The following is a 20,993-nucleotide window of genomic DNA, read 5'->3' on the forward strand; positions in this document are numbered from 1 at the left end:
TACTTTAATGCCGTTACAATGTATCTGTTCCAAATAACGTTACTGAATATTATGGGGTAAAGTTATTTCTCACACTTCACATACGAGTCTAAAACTTGTATATGGAGAGTTTCGGAGCTCATATAGCTGCTAAAACCTTTTTAGACTGAAAATATTATCTTTTAGCAGTTCAAGTCCGTTTCAGTATATAACCCCTTGAAGCCCAAGCAACTTTTCAAACGAAATGCAATATTTATAGAATTATTTTGAGATGTCAGTAACTCATTTCCTAATTATCTATGAACACGAAATAAGAAGCAGAATACGAAAAATAGACCGAAGACTTATAAAAGGTCTGATCTGTTACCATTGAAGCAAGAGTAGCTTAATTTGGAGCCGGCGGTACTTGAAATTTTCTATTTTTGTAGATTTTTTTCTTGTCTCTCATTCGCATTTTCTGATTCTCCCGATCCGATTTCCAATGCCGCTGTAAAAGGAGGGATGGTTCGGAAATCTGATAGAGATACTATATTGAGGAAACCAAAGTGTTCCTGTGAAAACCTTGCAATTAGCATTCAGAAAATAAATCTGTTTAGATTATGTTTTTCCGTTTTCTTTTTCTTTTTTTTCTTTTTGCAAAAAAGACGATGCCATTCCCCCTCCACAATAGAAAATTACAAAATCAGCAAGAGAAATATATTATTCACTAGTAAATGAGAACAATAATAGACTCTCAAATACAAATCAATAACATATTTCACTTAAACCAAGCTAACTAGATATAGTGACTAGGGGTTCAGAGGGGGTTACATGTGAGTAAATATATATAATTACTTTGGACTCCTAAAGACTATTAAAAAGAGCGGGGAAGAATTTATGGTAGAACGTTGGTCAGGTTTTACATACTTATGAGGCCTCATCCCGGTGAAATTAGAATACCGCTAATTTTACAGTAATTATGTGATATCTTCAAATAGATATAAGATAATTGAAATGTGGAACAAGAGCACGTTACACAATATTATTTTGCGTGTGGTACCGTTATCACAAGTCACATAGTGGCTTTCCGTTTTCAGCAGTTTAGAAACGCGAAAATAAATGCCAATTTTCTAAATGGCTGGAAATCGAAAGCAGATAAGAGAGTCGTGATAACGGTATCTTATGTAAAATAATATTGTCTAGGGCGCTCTTGCTCCACATTTCGTTTATCTTTTATCTATTTGAAAATATCACACAACTACTGTAAAATTAGCGGTATTTTAATTTCGTCGGGATGAGGCCTCTTAAAGAAATTATTTCAGAATTTGACTCTTACGACTCAGATACACCCCTTAGACAGTGGTGCCCCCCCCTTATGTCCATGACGCACCCCCCCAATTGTCTATTCATAGGTGTCCTTCCATGAAAAAAAAATCTTTTCCATTAATTTTTTACACCCCCTCAAATATATTTATATAGATTTTAACCCCCCCAAATATTTCAATGACGCAGTTTGCGTCATAGCACCCCCCTTGTGGGCACCCCTGCCTTAGAATAGCAATCGTAGATTGAAATCCAACCCTCCTGCTTACAAAGTGAAAATGCTGACATCTACACCACAATTGAATACTACTTTCTTTGTTGAGAACAATGAAACTGTTATACGGATATCTTTACAAGAAGCAATAGACAGCGTGAATTGAAAAATCTTGACTTACAAGCGCTATATAAATTTCCTCATTTTTGAAGTAAAACTTTTCTCCTGTTTAACCTGGCTTCAAAATAATAATATAAATAATATTTTATAATATAAATATAAATATATTTTAATTTCTTACAGTCCAATATTACTTAAGACGTGAAATTAGTAAAAATAAAAATAAAATCTTAAAGTTTTACGTCCCACGATTATACCGACTAGGCTAAAGGAGACGGTGATGATGAGAAATAAAGGAAATGGTGAAATGAATGAAGTAGATGGAAACGGAGAACCTAGAGAAAGCCCATGCGCACGGTGTCTGTCCACCTCAGGGTTCACTTGGTGCGAACTGGGATCGAACCAAGGACCTCATGCATCCGAGGTGAACGCTATACCACTGAGCCACCGCGGCCCTGAAATTAATAAACATCTTTTAGCGAAGTTATTTTCCAATTTCTTTGTTAATTTTGCTGGTACACCATGTGAAAAATCAAACAGTTTGTAATTTTCTCACTTAAACTGTAAATCTCCGTAGTTCAGCATTTTAAAAAGTACAGAATATAAGCTGTAATAAGGAAATTCACGAAAAGGAATTAAGGAAAACTGTCACAAAATTAACTCGAAAGTAACCACACACAAATTCATTCCGGTTATCAGTAAGTAGTATGAAATATTGTAGGAAATCACTGAAACTACGTAAACCTTCTCAAATTTAAGAATTATTGAACACTTAACCTATTCATTTTCATAACACACGCACATTTTGATTTCTTATCTACATAAATGTAGTTAAGAATAGTTTAAAATGATCGAAAACTTTAAAATCTAGCGTAGAATTTCAAAACAACTAAAAATGACATAAATATTTTAAAAGTACCTACTACATTTTCCGGTGTAATCATTGCATACTTTTGTCATATATATATACACAGGCAACTGAGTAAGACGATTATATCACGAAAGTTGTAACGGTATTTAACAACCGGTAATTCCTGTTATTCTGCATATAATATTTCTGTGAACTTTTAAGCCCATAGTACAATGTTGAACTTCCCCACAATGAGAAAGCGTGTCAGCCAATTCGTACGAAAAGTGTTAACTACAATTAATTGACTGTAACACCAATACATTTTGATATGATTTTAGTTTAGCGTCCCTTTTCAGCTGCAAGGCTCTATGAGACGTGGAGCTACAGTTTCACGTGGGATCTGAACCACATGAGCTTCCGCCGTCAATCGAACCCGGGTTCCCCACGCCAAAGGCGCGCACGAACACTCCAGAATACAAAGCGACTGGTGATTAGAGAATAGATATGCTATTTCATGAGACAACTACATAACGTCCTTCCGCCATGAATACAGTATGCAACAATTATGCAATTAATTTTTATTTAGTGATTTTTACAAAATGAATTTTTGATTTTTGAGTTGGAAGGATAGACTAAGATAATTATACCAGTTAAAATATGTAGCTGATGAAAGACTTTACGCTGTCCTCTCCATTAGAAAGTTCAACAAAATCTAGACCCTGGCCAAAAATAACTGCGGCATCTTTTCTTATTTTAAACTAAAGATTAATCTGTTTCGCATAAGTAAATACCTGGAAAATCAGCCACGAACAAAACGTCACTGAAATTAGACCACGAATAAACTTCCTTCTCGATCTCAGCCATTGTTTCTCGCCAAGAGCTGAGTTCCGTTAGCAGAGGCATCAACCATTTTATTTCCTGAAACGGCGACCATTCGACAGTGAGGAGGTCAACATTTGGATCAAACATCCGTTGCTGGAATCGGCCGTTTAATGAACACCAGACGTCAACGTAGACAGACATGTTGCGTATATGAGGCAAGTTTCTCTTTACACACTGAGCATACTGGACTAGCATATCAGCATGTTTGTCCCAGCGATTTGAATGAACCCATGCCTGTAAAAGATTCAACAATAGAAGATAATGTTTACGTAACATATTTCAAGTATTTTAAAAAAACCTTATAAAAGACTGTATTTACTTCCATATGGAGAGAATATTGTTCGCAATACACAGTATCAAACGGTAATTAAACGAACCGAAATATTTCAATTTAAAAAGATAAGTGAACGATGATGGAAGAATTGGTGGAATGATAATGTGGGGTGGAAACGGGGAGTACTCCGAGAAAACCCACAAACATGATGTTGTCCACCACAAGGATACATGGTCAGGGACCCGACGCACCAGAAGTAAGCACTCTACCACTGAGCCACCTTATATATATTAATTCTTGTTGCTTATATATATAAGTTGATATAATGGAAGAAATGTTCACAATTATTGCAAGTCCACAAGTATTCAAGTACTTTATTGTTGCTTACTTTGATTTTTTTTTAAAAAGTAAAGTTTTAAAATATTTTTCTCCCAAACACCTCTAAAACAATCTCATTCCATATTCATAATCACGGATGAGGATTTTCAACAGAAAATATCTAATAATTTATACACATATAGAAGATATAGTGAGGCAAAATTTGTAAATCACTGAGAAAGTCATTACCAGGGGTAGATAGATTATTGCTTTTCCTCCACGATCTACAAGTTTCTAATTTGCTCATAACTGTCTACCTGTAGGATAGTTGGTGGTCAGCCATAACTTCAAACTCTCTGGTACCCTCAATGTTGCCATATTACGCTATAATGTCGGAAAATAGATTTTTTTTTTTTTTTTTTTTTTTTTTTTTTTTACGGGACGCTATTATCATGGCCGTCCGATATTTATACTTGGTGTCAATGTGTCGTTTTTGCTTCAGAACGATATATTTTCACTCAGCTTACTCATTATAATTCCTATTTGTCCACAAATAATGCCACATCTATCTCCAATTCGTCATTTTTTATGTTTCGTGAAAGAATAATCATCGTCTTCGTATGTTTCTTGCATTCTTGAGGACGAATGCCGATACCTCTCCCCATGATTTATATCTCAAAAATATTTACAGACAGAACTTCCCTGGCTAGCAGATTTATTTCACTCACACTTATGGTTCAAAAATTTTCAAACACCCTCTATTTCTTTTCTTTCTGCTTATAAGTCATTATACCTTCAACTGTTGAAATTTCAAAATTACAGTAAAACTACACTTTTCCAGACAAATTGGAATATCCGAAGTATCCTGAATTCGGAAGACATCAGAAAATACTATTTTGTAATACAATTTATAATAAATATTTTCTTAATAAGACACTTGTCGCAACTTACTCATAACTGACCTTTTAGCAAAGTTAACTTTTTGTAACAACTAATTTATGCTAGTAGTATTAAAAAAAAAGCCATAAAATGTACGTACGTAACAGTCGAACTATTGAGAAGTGATTCCTTGTCGTATTGAAGGTTTTGCAATAAGCAACTTAAGGTCATAAGTCATCCATTATGTAGCTATACTACCTGCAACAACTTTTCTCTGCAATTTCTAACCCTAAATCAAATATAACATGATCCTGTAGCAGTCTGAAAACTTTGAAGTGATTCCAAAAATAGCAGACGGTGTTAAGTGTGCAGCTATAACATTTTTTCTCATCTATATCGGTGGTACCTACTATATAGCCACCCCTAGCATTTCCAGTTTTCCAACTAAATGACCGACTCATATTTCTGAAACATCCTATATATATATATATATATATATATATATATATATATATATATCATTTTCATTAGACATCTCTCTAAGATTGTCCGTATGCTTTATATATATATATATATAATGATACGCGGTGGCTCAGTTGTAAAGCGTTCACCTCTGGTGCACGGGGTCCCTGGTTCGACCCCAGCTCGCGCCAAGTGAACTTTCTGATGGGCAAACACCGTGTGCGTGGGTTTCCTCGGAATTCTTACGTTTCGTCCCACCTTCATTCCACCATTTCATTCATTTCTCATCACCGTCTCCTTTAGTCTAGTGGGCGTAACCGTGGGACGTAAAACTCAAAGATTTCATTTCATTTTATTTTTTTACAATGATAAACATAGTCTTACCTTTCTTTAACCTCATTGATTTTTTGACATTAACATTTCGAATTTTGTGTATTCTCCCTCAAGTTTAACGGAAAAAGTTGGTTTTCTGAAGTAAGCGGTTTTAGAATTAGGAAAAGGGACATAGTGTCTCAGTGATGGAGTGCTTTCCTCTGATGCCTCGGGTCCCTGGTTCGATACTAGGATAAATAATTTGTAATGAACAACATCGTGACTATTGGTTTTCTCTCTCTTTTCTCCTACATTCTCATTTCACCAATTCTCCCATCATTATTCACTAGCTTTAATTACCCGTCTTGCTTAGTCTAAAGGGCATAGTCATGAGATGTTAAACTGATTTTTTTTAAGAGTTAGGAGAAGAAGAATTTATAAGATTTTCTGATCCTAAATCACTTGCTTACTATCATAAAATCGTTCCTATTGCCAAAATCAGAGGGACACCAGCAAAATATGTTCAAACTATCAGTGTCAAGAAATCAATGGCATTACAAAATAAATAAATGAAAAATAAAAACATACAAAATTTTTAACTTTTGTCCCGTGACTGATATTACTAGTATATAAAGATACTTACTTCAGGATCAAGGAAATGCTCCTTTCCCGTATTATGATCCACAATCTTTACAACAACAAGGATAGTGTCCCAGGAATGTACCATCATGTCCCACGAATAGCCATACAGACCGTTTGTCCAGTTGTTGTATCCCTGAAATTCGTACAAACAATTTTATACTATGACATAGATCTACATTAAGACGTGTCTAGTTCTAACTGATACAGACTGATGCTCTCGAAGTTTAATAAGAGAAATAGACCTACCATGGTCCATACGCCACAATTCGGTTTATGACAACAAGGGTATAGCTTTGAGCAGAACTAAAATTCACGCGATTTACTCATGATCGAACTTATAAAAGTCATCATTCTAATTGACTAAATATTAAATTCACCAATTTTGAAGGGAAAAAGAAATGCTAAACTACAGAGAATCGAACGTAGCTATCTTGATTCCAAAGCGGTTATTCCACTAAGCTATCAGTGACGTGTTGCTTTTGTTTGTTTCTTACTATTTTCGTTATTCTATACAAGGCTCTGTCTATAGTGTAAATGGGCAGTATAACACAAATTTTGAACAACTTCCTTTTCACATAATTCTGGTATGTATATAGCAATATTGGTGGTAGCTTAATGAAAGAACATCCACACGGGAGACCGGGGTTTTAATTCTTTTCCAGTAAAACAATTAGTTTTCCCCACTATATACACAGAAAGTTCGGAGACAACATCGAAACATTTTGGGAAATGAACGCTCACACGAAGACATATAGAGGGGGATTTCAAAACAACACCGATAACGTTTGGGAGGTAATTCCTGACACCAAGATAAGACGGAAAGTACAGATCAACCTGGGTGTAAAAATTCTTGCTTTCGACGCTATGAGCAGCTGAAAAGTCGGAAACATGCAAAAACAGCCATAACTCGAGAACAAAATATCGGATCGAAGACGGATAAAAGAGAATACCTATTATCTTTAATCGTAGTTTCTATAAATACACAATTGAACGTGATACTGGGGCGTGAAATGGTGAATTCCACAGAAACTGGAGAATTAGTATTCTATTAAACGTTGAATGAGGAGAATAAATAAAAATCAAATAAAATATTATTAACTAACTATATTGCTTATGGAACTCCGAGGTTCAATGCCGACTTCACAAAAGCTCTCCACTTACCTCTGTTCTCAGCAAACTGAATCCAATTTCTACTTTGTGTTCCTATTTCTGTGAGGTTCATCTTAATATTGTCCTACCGTCTGTGCCTGGTCTTTCTAGTGGTCTTTTAGCGATTGACTTTTCAATTAAAATTTTGAACGTGTTTTTACTTTCTTTCATTTAGACTACATGACCTGCTCACCTCAGCCCCCTAGACATGATGCTCGCCTAACTATGTTTGGTAAATGGTACAAGTTGTGCAGCTCCTCGTTATGAAGTTTTCGGCGCACCACAATAACGCATTATGACGCACAGCAATCTCTATCAATGAACTTTTGGTAGGGGTCATTCCATGTCAAATCATCAAAGGGGTTTGCTCGACCGTCAGGTATTTTATTTGTATTATTACCAAAGAACACCTTACTAATGACGTGCTGAGAAAGTTATCGATTATATTTTTTTCATCTGCCGCCATTTTGGATTTCGATTTATTTTCTTCCACTGCCGCGCATGAAAATAAGGGTTACGGTTGCTAAGAAATATAGAAATTTGAGGTTTGTACTATCTTAAAGTAGAGAAAACAGTCTTTCATGAAGTATACACTTAAAGGCAGAAGAATGTTTTGCTATCAAGATCTCGAATGCAGCCATCTAAAGCAGCGTTTCCCAACCGCTGTGTCGCTGGACACTGGTGTGCCGTGAATGGGCCGCTGGTGTGTTGCGAGGAATCGAAACAAAATTATTAATTCTATAGCAATCAAATTGCAAAACGTAGGAAAAATGTATATTTATATTTCACATTACTATGAACCTCTACTATGAATCTACAATTTTAAGTTTCATACCGGGTTACTGTTCTGTGCATTTTGTAATGTTGAAAAAAGTATTTGTTATCATTGTTATGACCATTATTGCTTCTTTATTGTCGCAGACTATTTCGTAACTTGAAAATTTAAAATATCATTTAATCCTTTCGACAAATTACCTACATTTGTGTTTTAAAAGTAAAAGAGATTTGTTTGTTCGTTCGTTATTTAGTGATCTTCCTTCTTATTAAGAGGTTGGATACAGTTAAAGCGTATTTTTAAAAACCCGAGTCCAATATTTCTTTGCAATTGTTTTCTATTTTTAAATTAGAATGAAAAATAAGCATAATGATTTACCACGGGGAAAACCAATGATAGAGCTTTTTTCTCTGTGAGAAGGAGATCAATAATCAGAGAAAAAAAAATACCACTCTGTTTTATATTTACAAATAATAATATCTATAACTGTGCCGCGAGAATTCAAGTAACACCCGTAGTGTGCCGCAAGTTGAAAAAGGTTGGGAAACGCTGATCTAAAGTATTTGAAACCACACGATGCGGTATTCTGTACAAGAATTATGGTCAGAAAAGGATTTCACAAACGGTGAAACATGGCTAGAGTTGAGTCCTTCATGCCAATTTTTTGGCTTTGAAAATAAACAATTTTGAAAAGTTTCAAAGCCAATTTTTCAAAGAGAAAGCAGTACAACATGAGGAACTACCGTTTGAATGTTTACTTGCTTTTATTGTACTTTAAAATATTTAAATACAGTACAACCCCTCAAATCCGAACCCCGGAAATTCGAACACGTTCTCAGGAGAAAAAAATAACTACAGTTGGAAAAAAAATAGCTTTAATCACACAAATTTAGTTTTTTTTTTTAAGGTTTTAACATTTTTAGACTTAATGCTTATTCAAAATCATTATCTAATTATATTCTTACAAGAAGACAGTTATAGATATGCGACAATCATTTTGGACATGAGTGTACACCCGCCAGTCAAGGTCACTGCACTTTCGACCACTGGGCCACCTGTCTAACCTCAGTCGTTGTTTTACCGCCAATTCAGTGACGAAATAAGTACGTAATATTATTTCCCGGGTAATTGGAACCCCCCGAAATCCGAACAGGCTTCAGCCCCAATTAGTTCGGATTTGAGGGGTTGTACTGTATAGGAATGTTATATACCAGAACATTGCAAGACTATGTAAATAGCCTTTTCAAAAAATAAACAAATAAATAAATAAATAAAAAATAAAAAATAATAATTAAAAAAACTTTCTTATTCGACAACCCAATATTTTACTAATGCAATGGCCTACTATGAAGCACTACTTCTTTGTCTTCCAATTAAATGATTTTTTTTAAAGACTTTGTAAAGGTTTTTTATAATGTTGAGTGTTAGCTTTCGACTTTCATTTGAATTATTCCTGTTATCTAAATGGATTTAAAAAGAAAGAAAGAAAAAAAATGAATGAACTCACCTTTGTAATAAAATGGGAATACGGAAGGAAAACTTGCAGGCCAACGTGCGACGCTAGCAAAATAACAACCAGCTTATGCTTCCAGTTTAATTTTGGTCTTGCTGACTGACTCTCAGTTTCAGATGCTACAAAAGATATCCCAGCATGTAAGCGACTTGTATTATACAATGACACATATGAAAATATGTAAATGATCAAAAATTATAGGCGACAAAACAATGAAAAATACATCATATTTACGTATGTAATTAACTTTCCAATTTATTTGACGACATAAAGTTTAACACACAATTGTCAAGGTTGCTTTTGTCCACGGCCGTTACATTAGATAATTATGTAAAAATGTGGGATAATTTTCACTTAAACGCGTAAAACCATATTCATTTTTATTTCACCTTCAAATTCATTTTCTCACATAAAATTATTAAGCCTGTATTTATTTAGAAGTTTTTTTTTTTTTTTTTATACAAACGACAGTACAAACTCTTGACTGCGTTTTCTTGGAAAGTAGACACGTATAAGCAAAGGATAATGACAAAATGTCAAAGTTAATTTAGAAAAAGAACTTGTTGCCATTCTAATTATATTTCCCATTGAAAATGTAATTTTTAATATACCAGATCTTTAGCCAAAGCAACTGAAAAAAAATGTATATTATAATATTCTGCACATACGGTAGCTCTATTTACAAACAATTACCACATGTTTGTATTTATAAATAAAATGTGCGTCCTACTACGAACTATTACAGTGGCAAACAACAGGAATACCAGAACACCACTAATTATGAAAAAAAAAAAAAAACCGCTACTGCCACACTAGAGCAGCTATAAAACAATAAAAATAAAAGGAACTGGTATCAGTTTTGAGCTGGTAAAATTCACTCTCTCAGCTTGCCTAAGCTTTAAATAAAACTTAAGAGTTTTCATCCCGGCGAAATTAAAATACCGCTAATTTTACAGTAATTATGTGATATCTTCAAATAGATAAAAGATAATCGAAATGTGGAACAAGAGCGCCCTAGACAATATTATTTTACATGAGAAACCGTTATAACGACTCACTTATCTGCTTTCGTTTTCGAGCCATTTTGAAAACCAGCATTTATTTTCGCGTTTCTAAACAGCTAAACACGGAAAGCCACTAGGAGACTTGTGATAACGGTATCTCACGCAAAATAATATTGTCTAGGGCGCTCTTGTTCCATATTTCAATTATCTTTTATCTATTTGAAGATACCACATAATTACTGTAAAATTAGCGGTATTTTAATTTCGCAGGGATGAAGACTCTTAACCCAAAGCTTTTAACTTGCTCAGAGCTCTAGGTCTACTATACTGCCCACTTAGTTTGCTCAAAACTCTGTAAAATTCTTAACCTCAGCCACTAACTTGCCTGGAGCTTTGTGGCTTTCTAACTTGTCTCTCCATGCTTAGAGCATTACAAATCCTAAATCCACTCCACTTAGTTTGTTCAAAACTCTGTAAAAATCCTTTTCTAGGCTACTTGGGCCTTGAGGATTTTGTAATAAAACTTGGTAGTGAAAAAAAAATCCTTAGTATAATTTGCTCTATCTACGCAGAACTTAACAATATTATCAATTTCCTGTTCTACTAAGATAGTTATCTATATATTTCGAAATTCTCTGTTTTACATTTAAAAAAAAATCCAGGGCAAGACAGATTCCTTTGACTGTTGGTACAGTTTTTACACACAGTCTAAAAAGTCGAAAATTGACTGAAAATTTGAAGCCCTGCAGCAAATGAAATAAAGTATTAGAGTAAATATCCCACTTTTAGTTATTCCTTACGAAATAACTAATTGTATTATGTATTAAGGAAATCTGAGACAATGTCTATTTTACAGCGTAGTTCGGTTGATATAACACGGAAGAATGGTATCGCTAATATTTCAAGCGGCCAATGCATATGTTCAAATGCAAATATTTTAACATTTGTTATACTAGTACAATGTTATTGCAATTACTTGTTATAAGCGCACAAGGGCTGGAGGCTCGTGATTTTAAGAGGCCCTATCACGGCGAAATTAAAATATCGCTAATTTTACAGTAATTATGTGATATCTTCAAATAGATAAAAGATAATCAAAAAGTGGAACAAGAGCTCGCTAGACAATATTATTTTACATGAGATACCGTTACGTCACGACTCACTTATCTGTTTTTGATTTCCAGCCATTTAGAAAATCGGCATTTATTTTCGCGTTTTTAAATAACTGAAAATTGAAAGTAGTTACGTGAATCGAGGTAACGATACCTCATGGAAAATAATATTGTCTAGCGCGCTCTTATTCCACATTTCGATTATCTTTTATCTGTTTGAAGATATCACACATAAAAATAATTACTATAAAATTAGCGGTATTTTAATTTTGCAGTGATTAGTCTTTTTAAGGAAGAAGAAAATCTAACACACATACGCTCATTTTTGAAACTTTAGACATCAAGACTGTTAAATATTAAAAGCTTTCTTTGAAGCAAATACTAACTATACATGCAAAAATAAATAAATATTACTAGCATTCGCTGCGAAAGGAACTTTCTCCAAATTCACAAAATCAGCACCGTCTCTACAAATAATTATATATACACACAATACATGTTCTCGTAAAAGTATTTCTGCTCGAAAATTCACAGGAAAACTGAAAACTGTTACGCAAAACGAACATAAGGTATATTAAAACAATGGAACTGAAAAACTATCATCCTGTCCGGATTTATGCTACGAAGAACGTAAAAGCAAAAACTACGGATATACACTAATTAACTACTATTTTGTCTAAAAATTTACTTTAAACTAAAACAAAATGAATAAATAAATAAATAACATTTACTACCACTATCCCAAACCAAGACTTACTGAGACAGCACATTACCTGTAGAACCAGATAAAACATCTTCATGCATTCTCCCCAAATTAAGGGAAAATACATCTATTCATGCTGCTCAATCATTGCTTCAGAATTATTTTGCTCCATCTATAGAAACAAAAGAGTAATTACAAGCTCTAGCAAATGACATCAACGCACGAACACATTCATAGCTAATGGACAATCACATAACAACCACATGCATAACAATAAATACTACCTTTATCAACTTTTATTTAAACACTTCAACAACGATTTTAAAGTAACTGTCACAATACAAAATTAACAAAGGATCTTATGAATAGATTTTTTTTTTTAAACAGAAATTATGTCCTGTACAATTTCTGAACATCGCACTATTAGTTTGATTTAATTAATATGCAAAATGGTGTTGTGTTTTTGAATTAAAACTTTTATTGTATTTCAAACGAAAATAAAATAAAAATCAGACTAAATAAAAATCAAGGTGTTTACCCAATTAATACAAAATTACCATTTTCCCCTTACCTTCTTGTTCTGAAAATATGTATTAAACACAGTTAATTCAATAATCGTGTACAACATTTCAATATTTTGTTTACTGAAATGTAATGCATGCTTATTTTTAAATAACTTGCATGTATAATAACTATTTGGAAAATAACGAACTAACTTATATTTTTAACCATAGAAAGCCAATGTATGTATCCCAGCGACACGATTTCGAGAGCAGCTCCTGGTCTCACTCGGTTGCTCAATATACTACGAACAATCAAATCACACATTTATTTGTTCCACAACTAACAGTGTAAAATGTATATTAGAAACAGTTAGTCAAGTAACATACAAGCTGTGACCAAAAGGGTACGATGAATGTAGCTGCACGGTGCCATCTATCGATGTATCCATTGCAACTGGTAAGCTCGGTAGCCTAAATTTTTGGTACAGTCAGTGTCGAGTTTGAACGAGTTGTGACATGCTATAGGGTGTCTACTGAGTTTCATTTTCAAAATTCCAGTATATTTCCAGTATATTCAGTTTAACTATCAGCAAAATTCCTGTATCTAATACAATGATTTTTTTTTAAATTCTTTAGGAATAATCACACTCTTGATGATTTCAGGTTTGTAATTGTTTTACCATCAAAAGAATATTTTATTTTTAATAAATTTAGTCAACCTTGATTTTTTGAAATACAATGATTTTTTAACATTTTTTTAAAAGGTCTCCTAATTCCCCTCATAGCCCTCTACTCCACTCATTGCTTTAAATGTCTAATTATAAAATGTATACAACTCTTGCTCTGAAAAAATTTACAATTTCAATGAATACAAAACTGTTTCTAAGACTATTAAAACACTTACAAAAAAGTATTGTTGACAAATTACCAGTTTCATGATTTTTCCAGTATGTGGATCAAAATTCCAGTATTTCCAATATCGGTAGACACCCTGTGCTAGTTGGTTTCCAGAGGCAGAAGAGTGAGAACGCGTTAAGAGTGTCTGCCACGCGCTAACATTAAGTTTTGTTCTAAACTGCAAAGAAGTGCCAAAGAAGATCACGAAATGTCAACATGAGTGTATGGCGATGAAGCAATAGCATTGAAGACTGTTTACAAGTGATATGGGTGATTCAAAAGTGGCAAGGAGTCGGTTGAAAACAAGCAACGATTGACACGTCCTTCGACGTCTAAAACAGATGAGAACGTGCAAAAAGTGACACAAAGACTTCTTCCCGTACAGGCGAATGACTATTCGAAACCTTTCCGAAGAACTAAACATCTTGTATGGATCCGTGAAAAGCATCTTAACCGCCGATTAAATGGGCAAATGGGTTCCTTGTTCAAGAAAACGAGCTGTGCCACACCTTGCTTTTGATCCGCGAGTTTTGAACCGGAAAAAGTGTTCCTGTCTGTCCACATCCGCCTTACTCACCAGATTTGGTACCATGCGACTTCTGACTTCTCAAAAATTAAAACTGAGCTTAAAAGAAAACGTTTTGACACCACTCCTGACATTGAGAAAGTCACGACAGAGCAGCTGAACGCCCTTCCAAAAAAAGCTTTCAGTCATGTATTCAACTTTGGGATAAGTACACTGCTAGCAAAGGACAGTATTTTGAAGGAGATTAAATCAAATTCAATGTAAGCTTATACCTTGTTTCTAATAAAATAATTTACCGTACTTTTTTGATGACACATCGTAAATCATAACTCATATGTACCGAAAATATATTAACAAAAACACATTTTATAAAAATACCACAAACAAAATAAGTACATCAACCATTCATACATCACAGAATATATCCCATATACATTTTACCATTATATACGATACACCTATTATCAACTGCTCCACTATCACGCTTTTCGGCAAGTGCATAATGAGAACTGAATGGGAAGTCTGATTTAAACGTAAATAAAATTTTTGAATGAAACAATTGATAATATGCACTTCCAATTCAATGCAATTTCAATTCTTGTGCAGTTTGATTTCATCCAAATTTAAATTGGATTTTTCTTTTGTTCTTATACAATAAAATTCAAAGACATTCCTTTTATTATGTGATGTAGTTCTCCTGATGATTATGACTTTCTTGATGGTATGATTGGATATCCTTAGATGTTTGCATAAACTTGAAACTGCAAAATCTTTTTGAAAGAAACGAAGGAAAAAATGAAGTCTAATAATAATAATACTAATAATACTAATAATAATAATAATAATAATAATAATAATAATAATAATAATAATAATAATAATAATAAAAATAATTATAATAATAGAAAAACGAAAATGAAAAAGGAAGAAAAGGAGTATGTTAAAAAGTTTCTTATATGACTTTTATGATATGTATATATACCTAAGTCTGGTTACTTTTATGAAGCCTTGTGTGATATTTTCGATACAATTCAGTTCGGATTGTGTGTCAGGTGGCTAACTATTTTTCATGTGCTTTATATATAGTTACGGACCAATTAAAATACAAGTCCTGTGATTTCATTTCTCTTCGTAGATTGAGAGATTAAGGGATGAGATCAGAAGCGGTTCTCGAAATCATACTATTGGGATAAATACATTGGCACTAGAAGATTAGCTGAACCATTAAGTCGGGAAAATGAGTCAATTTCTTCTCTCACTTAAGTTTTATAATACAGTAATACTTTACAGAATTGTGGAACAAATGGCGCATTAATGTAACAACAACTACAGGATAACTATTAAGAGTCAGCAATTTTGCGGATTAACAATCCAATATATATAGGGTGTCTCAGAAGTCCCCTGACATAGGATAACTCTTATCATCAGAGCTACAACAAAATGTAAGAGGGAAAACCGTTTCCAAATATGATGTTTCCAATCTAAAGTAAAGGAATTTTCTTTTAAAGCGTACGAGCCGTTTGTGCTGTACATTCTTTATGCGCCCATTAAATGAAAATGTAACGTTGTCATTTACCTGGACCCGTAACATAAGTGAATGACGTTACTGTTTGAAATGTGGGCTGGTCATCGACATGTTAGCGTAAAAAACAGCAACTTCATTCGCTTATGTTGTGGGTCCAGGTAAATGGCAACGTTGCATTATCATTTAACATTGGGCGCATAAAGAGTACATAGCCCAAACGGCTCGTCTGATATAAAAAAATTCCTTCACTTTAGATTAGAAATATCAATCCTCTAGCATATTGTCAAATTCCGTGTCGTGTACGAGTGAACTGTCAAATTCCGTGTCGTGTACGAGTGCCAACTTGAAACCAAAACTCGTATTCTGGCGATTGGAACAGAACAGAAATATGTTCACATATTTCGGAAGGTGATTCATGACCACAAAAAGAAAGTCTTGTTGCATATTGTCGAAGTGTGTGCACATCTTTCTGTTCCGATTCCATTGTCAGAATTTGAGTTTCGATTCCAAGTTTGTAACCCTATTACTCGTAAAGGACGCGGAATTCGATAACAGTAAGAGGACTATTTGTTTTCTTTTGATGTCATGAATCACCTCCCGAAGTACGTGTACATCTTTCTGTTCCATTCCAATTGTCGGAATTAGATTTTCGATTCTAAGTTGGCAGCCCTGTCACTCGTACATGACGCTAAATTCGACAACTTGCAAGACGACTTTTTGTCTTCTTTTGTCGTGACATGGCCCAAAAGTAGGTATACAGTCCCGTACTGATCAACTCACTGTATTTCATATCATTTCTTATTGTTATCAAACAGGTCGACCTAGTTTATTATTTGTTCTTAATGTCTTTTTATTTATACCTTAAGCTCGGAACAGCAGAAGCAAATAAATCCATAAACTAGAACGTTATACTTGATCAATGCAGAGGTGTATACCTACTTTTGGGCCACCCTGTATATATGATAATAACGTCTATGTTTCCACCAGTAGCCAAATACTCAATAGTTTCTAAATATTTCGGAGAAAGAGAACAGATTAAATTGAGAACAAAAGGATATCTTTTTCCCACTTACTTTCAAAATGTCTGGCGTGTCATTACGCATTATTCTTTACTAACTTTTACCCTTTTACATGTATATGGCAACACTACTTCTATTGAATACATGAATTCTGCGTATTATAGTCCAAAGAACCGTTTAACTCTGAAATTTTCTCTGCCTATACTACATTGCTAAACTCTTGTGCATAAACATTTCTCCTCTTCCTCCCTTAAACATTATATGCTTTCTCATTTTTCCATCCGGCAAACAAGCCTGTAGATTATTTATTTCCTGAATTTTAAAGATACATGTACTCAAAATGCAACAGCCAAGTATAAATTTTACGATATACTTTAAATACAACTTCATTGTCGATCCACGTTCATCCCAACAGTGACGATAATAGACAGACAAACCAAAATATTGTTATTTCCAAAGTACGCGAAGGGTGTCCAATGAGACCTTGGCAGCTAAGCAACGGCCCAGAGATTATGTCATTCCTGGACCACTTGGTTTATTGCACACACAAAGAACATGATTTTCTGGAAGATCCAGTGATCGAGGATGAGTTATGGATGATCTTTTGTGTTCTTGAAACAAAGCCATCTAGTATGGAATGAATACATTCCAGACTCATATGAAACTGAGGGTTACCAGATCACTCTCCTCTAAAAGCTTACTGAGAGTGTTCTGGGACAACGTTATTCTGGTGGAGTTCCATCAATCCAGGAACACTGTATTTGCACCAACACATTAAAAATGCTGCCTTCTGCCCTTCGTGAGAAATGCCCCGACAGATACAATGCAAATGTCACGCTGCTTCGTGACACCGCTTGCCCTCATGTTGTTCAACTGTTCTTTATGATAAAATTACTCAATCTTGCTAGGAAGCAATCCAAAACATACAACACAGCCCAAACTCCTCAAGACTTCTGTTTCTTTGGTCCCCTGAAATGATTTATGAGCGGTCAACGGTTTGATTTGGCTGAAGAAGTTTAATTCGTCGTCTGAAGATGGCTATACGCTCAGGAAACGGACTTTTATGAAAAAGCCACGCTTAAGGAAACATCTTGAGATCCTCGGCTCTTATGTAGTAAAATAGGTAAGACATGTTTAATTGTGTGTATTTTACTTTGACTATCTATTACGTATTTTAACACGATCTGTGATTGTTTTCCAATATCTGCTCGTATTATTCTATACGTTGATAATCTACAACTTGGAGATTTTTATCTCGAATTTAAGTATGATCTCTTCAGTATGTGACATAATATCTAATCTTTGTGAATTCTATAATTACCAAGTGTTCTCAAATATTAACTCAGACAATATTTGCAGCCCCTCCTTCGTGTCCTTTCCGTATTTTACATCCAACAATTTTTTTTTTTTTTAAAAAAGGTAAGATTAATAAAATTCTCCTCTCCGCCGTTTGGGGATGAATTTGGAAAAATCGATATCATGAAGAATGTTATGACGTTTTCCATTTTTCCATAAACAGATTTTACACCCAACCCCTTCCCTTTGGGACTATTTTTTGTAAATGCAATGTGGCATAAACCCTTCAATATTATACACTAATCTTTAATTTAACGTTTCACGCTTATGCCCTGTGGACTGATGAAGTTGGAAGATTATTGAAAGATGTAGGAGAAAACCTATTCTAAAGAAAACATGAATACAATACTGTCCACCAGAAATTCACATGGATTGAAATGAGCCAGGTACCTCTCACACCAGATATGGAAGTTCTGCCGCTGAAACATCATGCCTGTATTCTACAGATTCGGAAAAATGAAAATGAAACGAAATCTGTGAGTTTTACGTCCCACATTATGCCGTCTAGGCTAAAAGAGACGGTGATGATGAGAAATGAGTGAAAACGGTGGAATGAAGCAAGTGGGAAGAAACGGGAGAACCCCGAGGAAACCTACACACATGGTGTTTGTCCACCACGAAGCGAGCTGGGATCGAAGCAGGAACCCCATGAAGCAGGGATCCCGCTCTACCACTGAGCCACCGTGACCCTTGTATACATTCGAATTCAATTATGTTCAAAAAATAGAAACAACACACGATTGGGCTAGATATTGGATCCTTTATGGGTTCCACTCACACCTTTATATATAAACAGGATTGTCCAAAACACAACAGAAATTGCGGTATAGTTCATGTGGCTTGAGTGGCTGAACACCGACCTCAAAAGTGCAGAAGTATGTCGCTAATCACGGACCTGATTGGGTACTGTAGTGTTTAACGCACTGATAGATCAAGCCAGAGATGTGTTCGATTTCCAATCCAGTCTGCATTTTTGCATGCTTCCAATATTAATAACTAATTTTGTTTCTATAATTCTTCTGACTGTATAACTATTTCCATGTAAAATGGTAATTAAACCGTTTCCGAGTGCAAGAAAGCAATTTAGTTACATATAAGTAGAATACAAAATCACTTTGACGAGTTTCATACACAAGTAATTGTACTTTCTATTAAACTTATTTCTAATCAAACGTAGGACACTTCGCTAGTTAAGCCATAATCCAGCATCGATAGCAATACGAGAATATTCTAGACACCAGACAAGTTATGGTGACATGTGATTCAAGTTCATCAAAATTTACCTAGGTACAGTAAGTTGTGACACGAACTATTTTAAAGTACAATATTTGGTTAGTTCTAAAAACAAGAAAAAAGAAGAATTAAATCTTTAAGCTTTATGTCCCACAGTTAAAGGTATCCGAGTCCCTGTTCGGGCGCCAAATTCTGTAAAGGATCAGGAATGGAGATCAAATTTATATCATCACAAATTTGATCAAACTCGATTCTTTACACAGTTATGCCGTGTCGGCTAAAGGAGGCGGTGATGATGAGAATGAATAGTATAGTGAAGGGAAGTGTGTGCTAAAAGAGAACCCCGAGAAAATTCATACAGACGGTGTTCGCCCACTACGCACCAACGGTGACAGTGAAATCTCTAAGTTCACCCAGAATTATCCAACTAAAACTGATCGTCAACAAGGGTGTTCGTAAGATCTCAATTTTACCAGAAATTTCAAGGTTGGGATTAAAACTCAACTATGAAGGGCTACAATGGAATTATAGAGTCTACCTTGTTTTCTGTTGGTGTTTGTTTAGAAGAATTTTTATATCCGAAAAGAGAAGTGTAGAGGGAGTTACTACGTTGGGAGATGGTATCACTCAAGCGATGATATGGGAAGGACGCCATAATTTGCATTATTACACTTCCATTTCCCCACTGTTCTATATACCATACCATTCCACTTTACGCAAAATAAACTTTGACAAAAGACAGTAAAAAGAATCAAGCGAAACTCACATTTATACGTGAATCTATGCTGGTAGTTGAAGCGGTCAGTGTTATATACCCTCTCACACCCCCGAATATTTTTCAAGATTTAACCATAAAGTATGTTAGCCTTAAAAACACTCTTAACCTCAAAATAAATTCTAACTTCAGCACATACTCTCATGTATCACATATGCATAGCCACCGTCACCCGTGAATATTCAGATTGAATCCCTTAGTAAATTCGGCTGAGATAATTTGCAATAATAAAAGTTATATATCCTTTTATTGTAGAAAACCAAAATTTCTTTGCTATTGTGCAGGTTGCGTAGAACCTAGTATATGTTATAGATTTTAATCGGGATATTGATAACCACCGTTACTCGGGAAGATGTTAACGGATCGATTCCACTAACGAACTCGGCCGAGGTAGTTTGCAATAATAAAAGCTACATATCCTTTTGTTATAGACAACCAACATTTCTTTGCTATTGTGCAGGCTGCATAGAACCTAGGAAGTACTATAGATTTTAAACGGAATATAGATAGGCACCGTTATCCGTGAAGATATTAACGGATTTAATCCATTAACGAATCGGTTGAGATAATTTGCAATACTAAAAGCTACCTCGTATATAGGCCACTAGCGCAATACTAATAAATAAAAATCAGATTGTAAGTAGAAACACGCATGTTATTAATGTAACT

General features: G+C 34.5%; 1 protein-coding gene across 4 annotated transcripts in view; it reads right to left on the reverse strand.

Annotated features, from left to right (window-relative positions):
* GC (gamma-glutamyl carboxylase) overlaps positions 1 to 20,993 on the reverse strand; it is a 66,798-nt gene that overhangs the window by 4,489 nt on the left and 41,316 nt on the right. For all 4 annotated transcript variants that reach the window (XM_081760329.1, XM_081760330.1, XM_081760331.1 and 1 more), the window contains exons 8-10: positions 9,666 to 9,790; positions 6,236 to 6,367; positions 3,257 to 3,581 (exon numbers count right to left, since the gene is read on the reverse strand). In XM_081760329.1, the coding sequence (XP_081616455.1) occupies positions 3,257 to 3,581; positions 6,236 to 6,367; positions 9,666 to 9,790 (582 nt within the window). The remainder of the gene's footprint in view (positions 1 to 3,256; positions 3,582 to 6,235; positions 6,368 to 9,665; positions 9,791 to 20,993) is intronic.

The sequence above is a fragment of the Thermobia domestica genome, chromosome 5, assembly GCF_964235325.1.
Source record: "Thermobia domestica chromosome 5, izTheDome1.hap1.1, whole genome shotgun sequence".
NCBI classification, from domain to species: Eukaryota; Metazoa; Arthropoda; class Insecta; order Zygentoma; family Lepismatidae; genus Thermobia; species Thermobia domestica.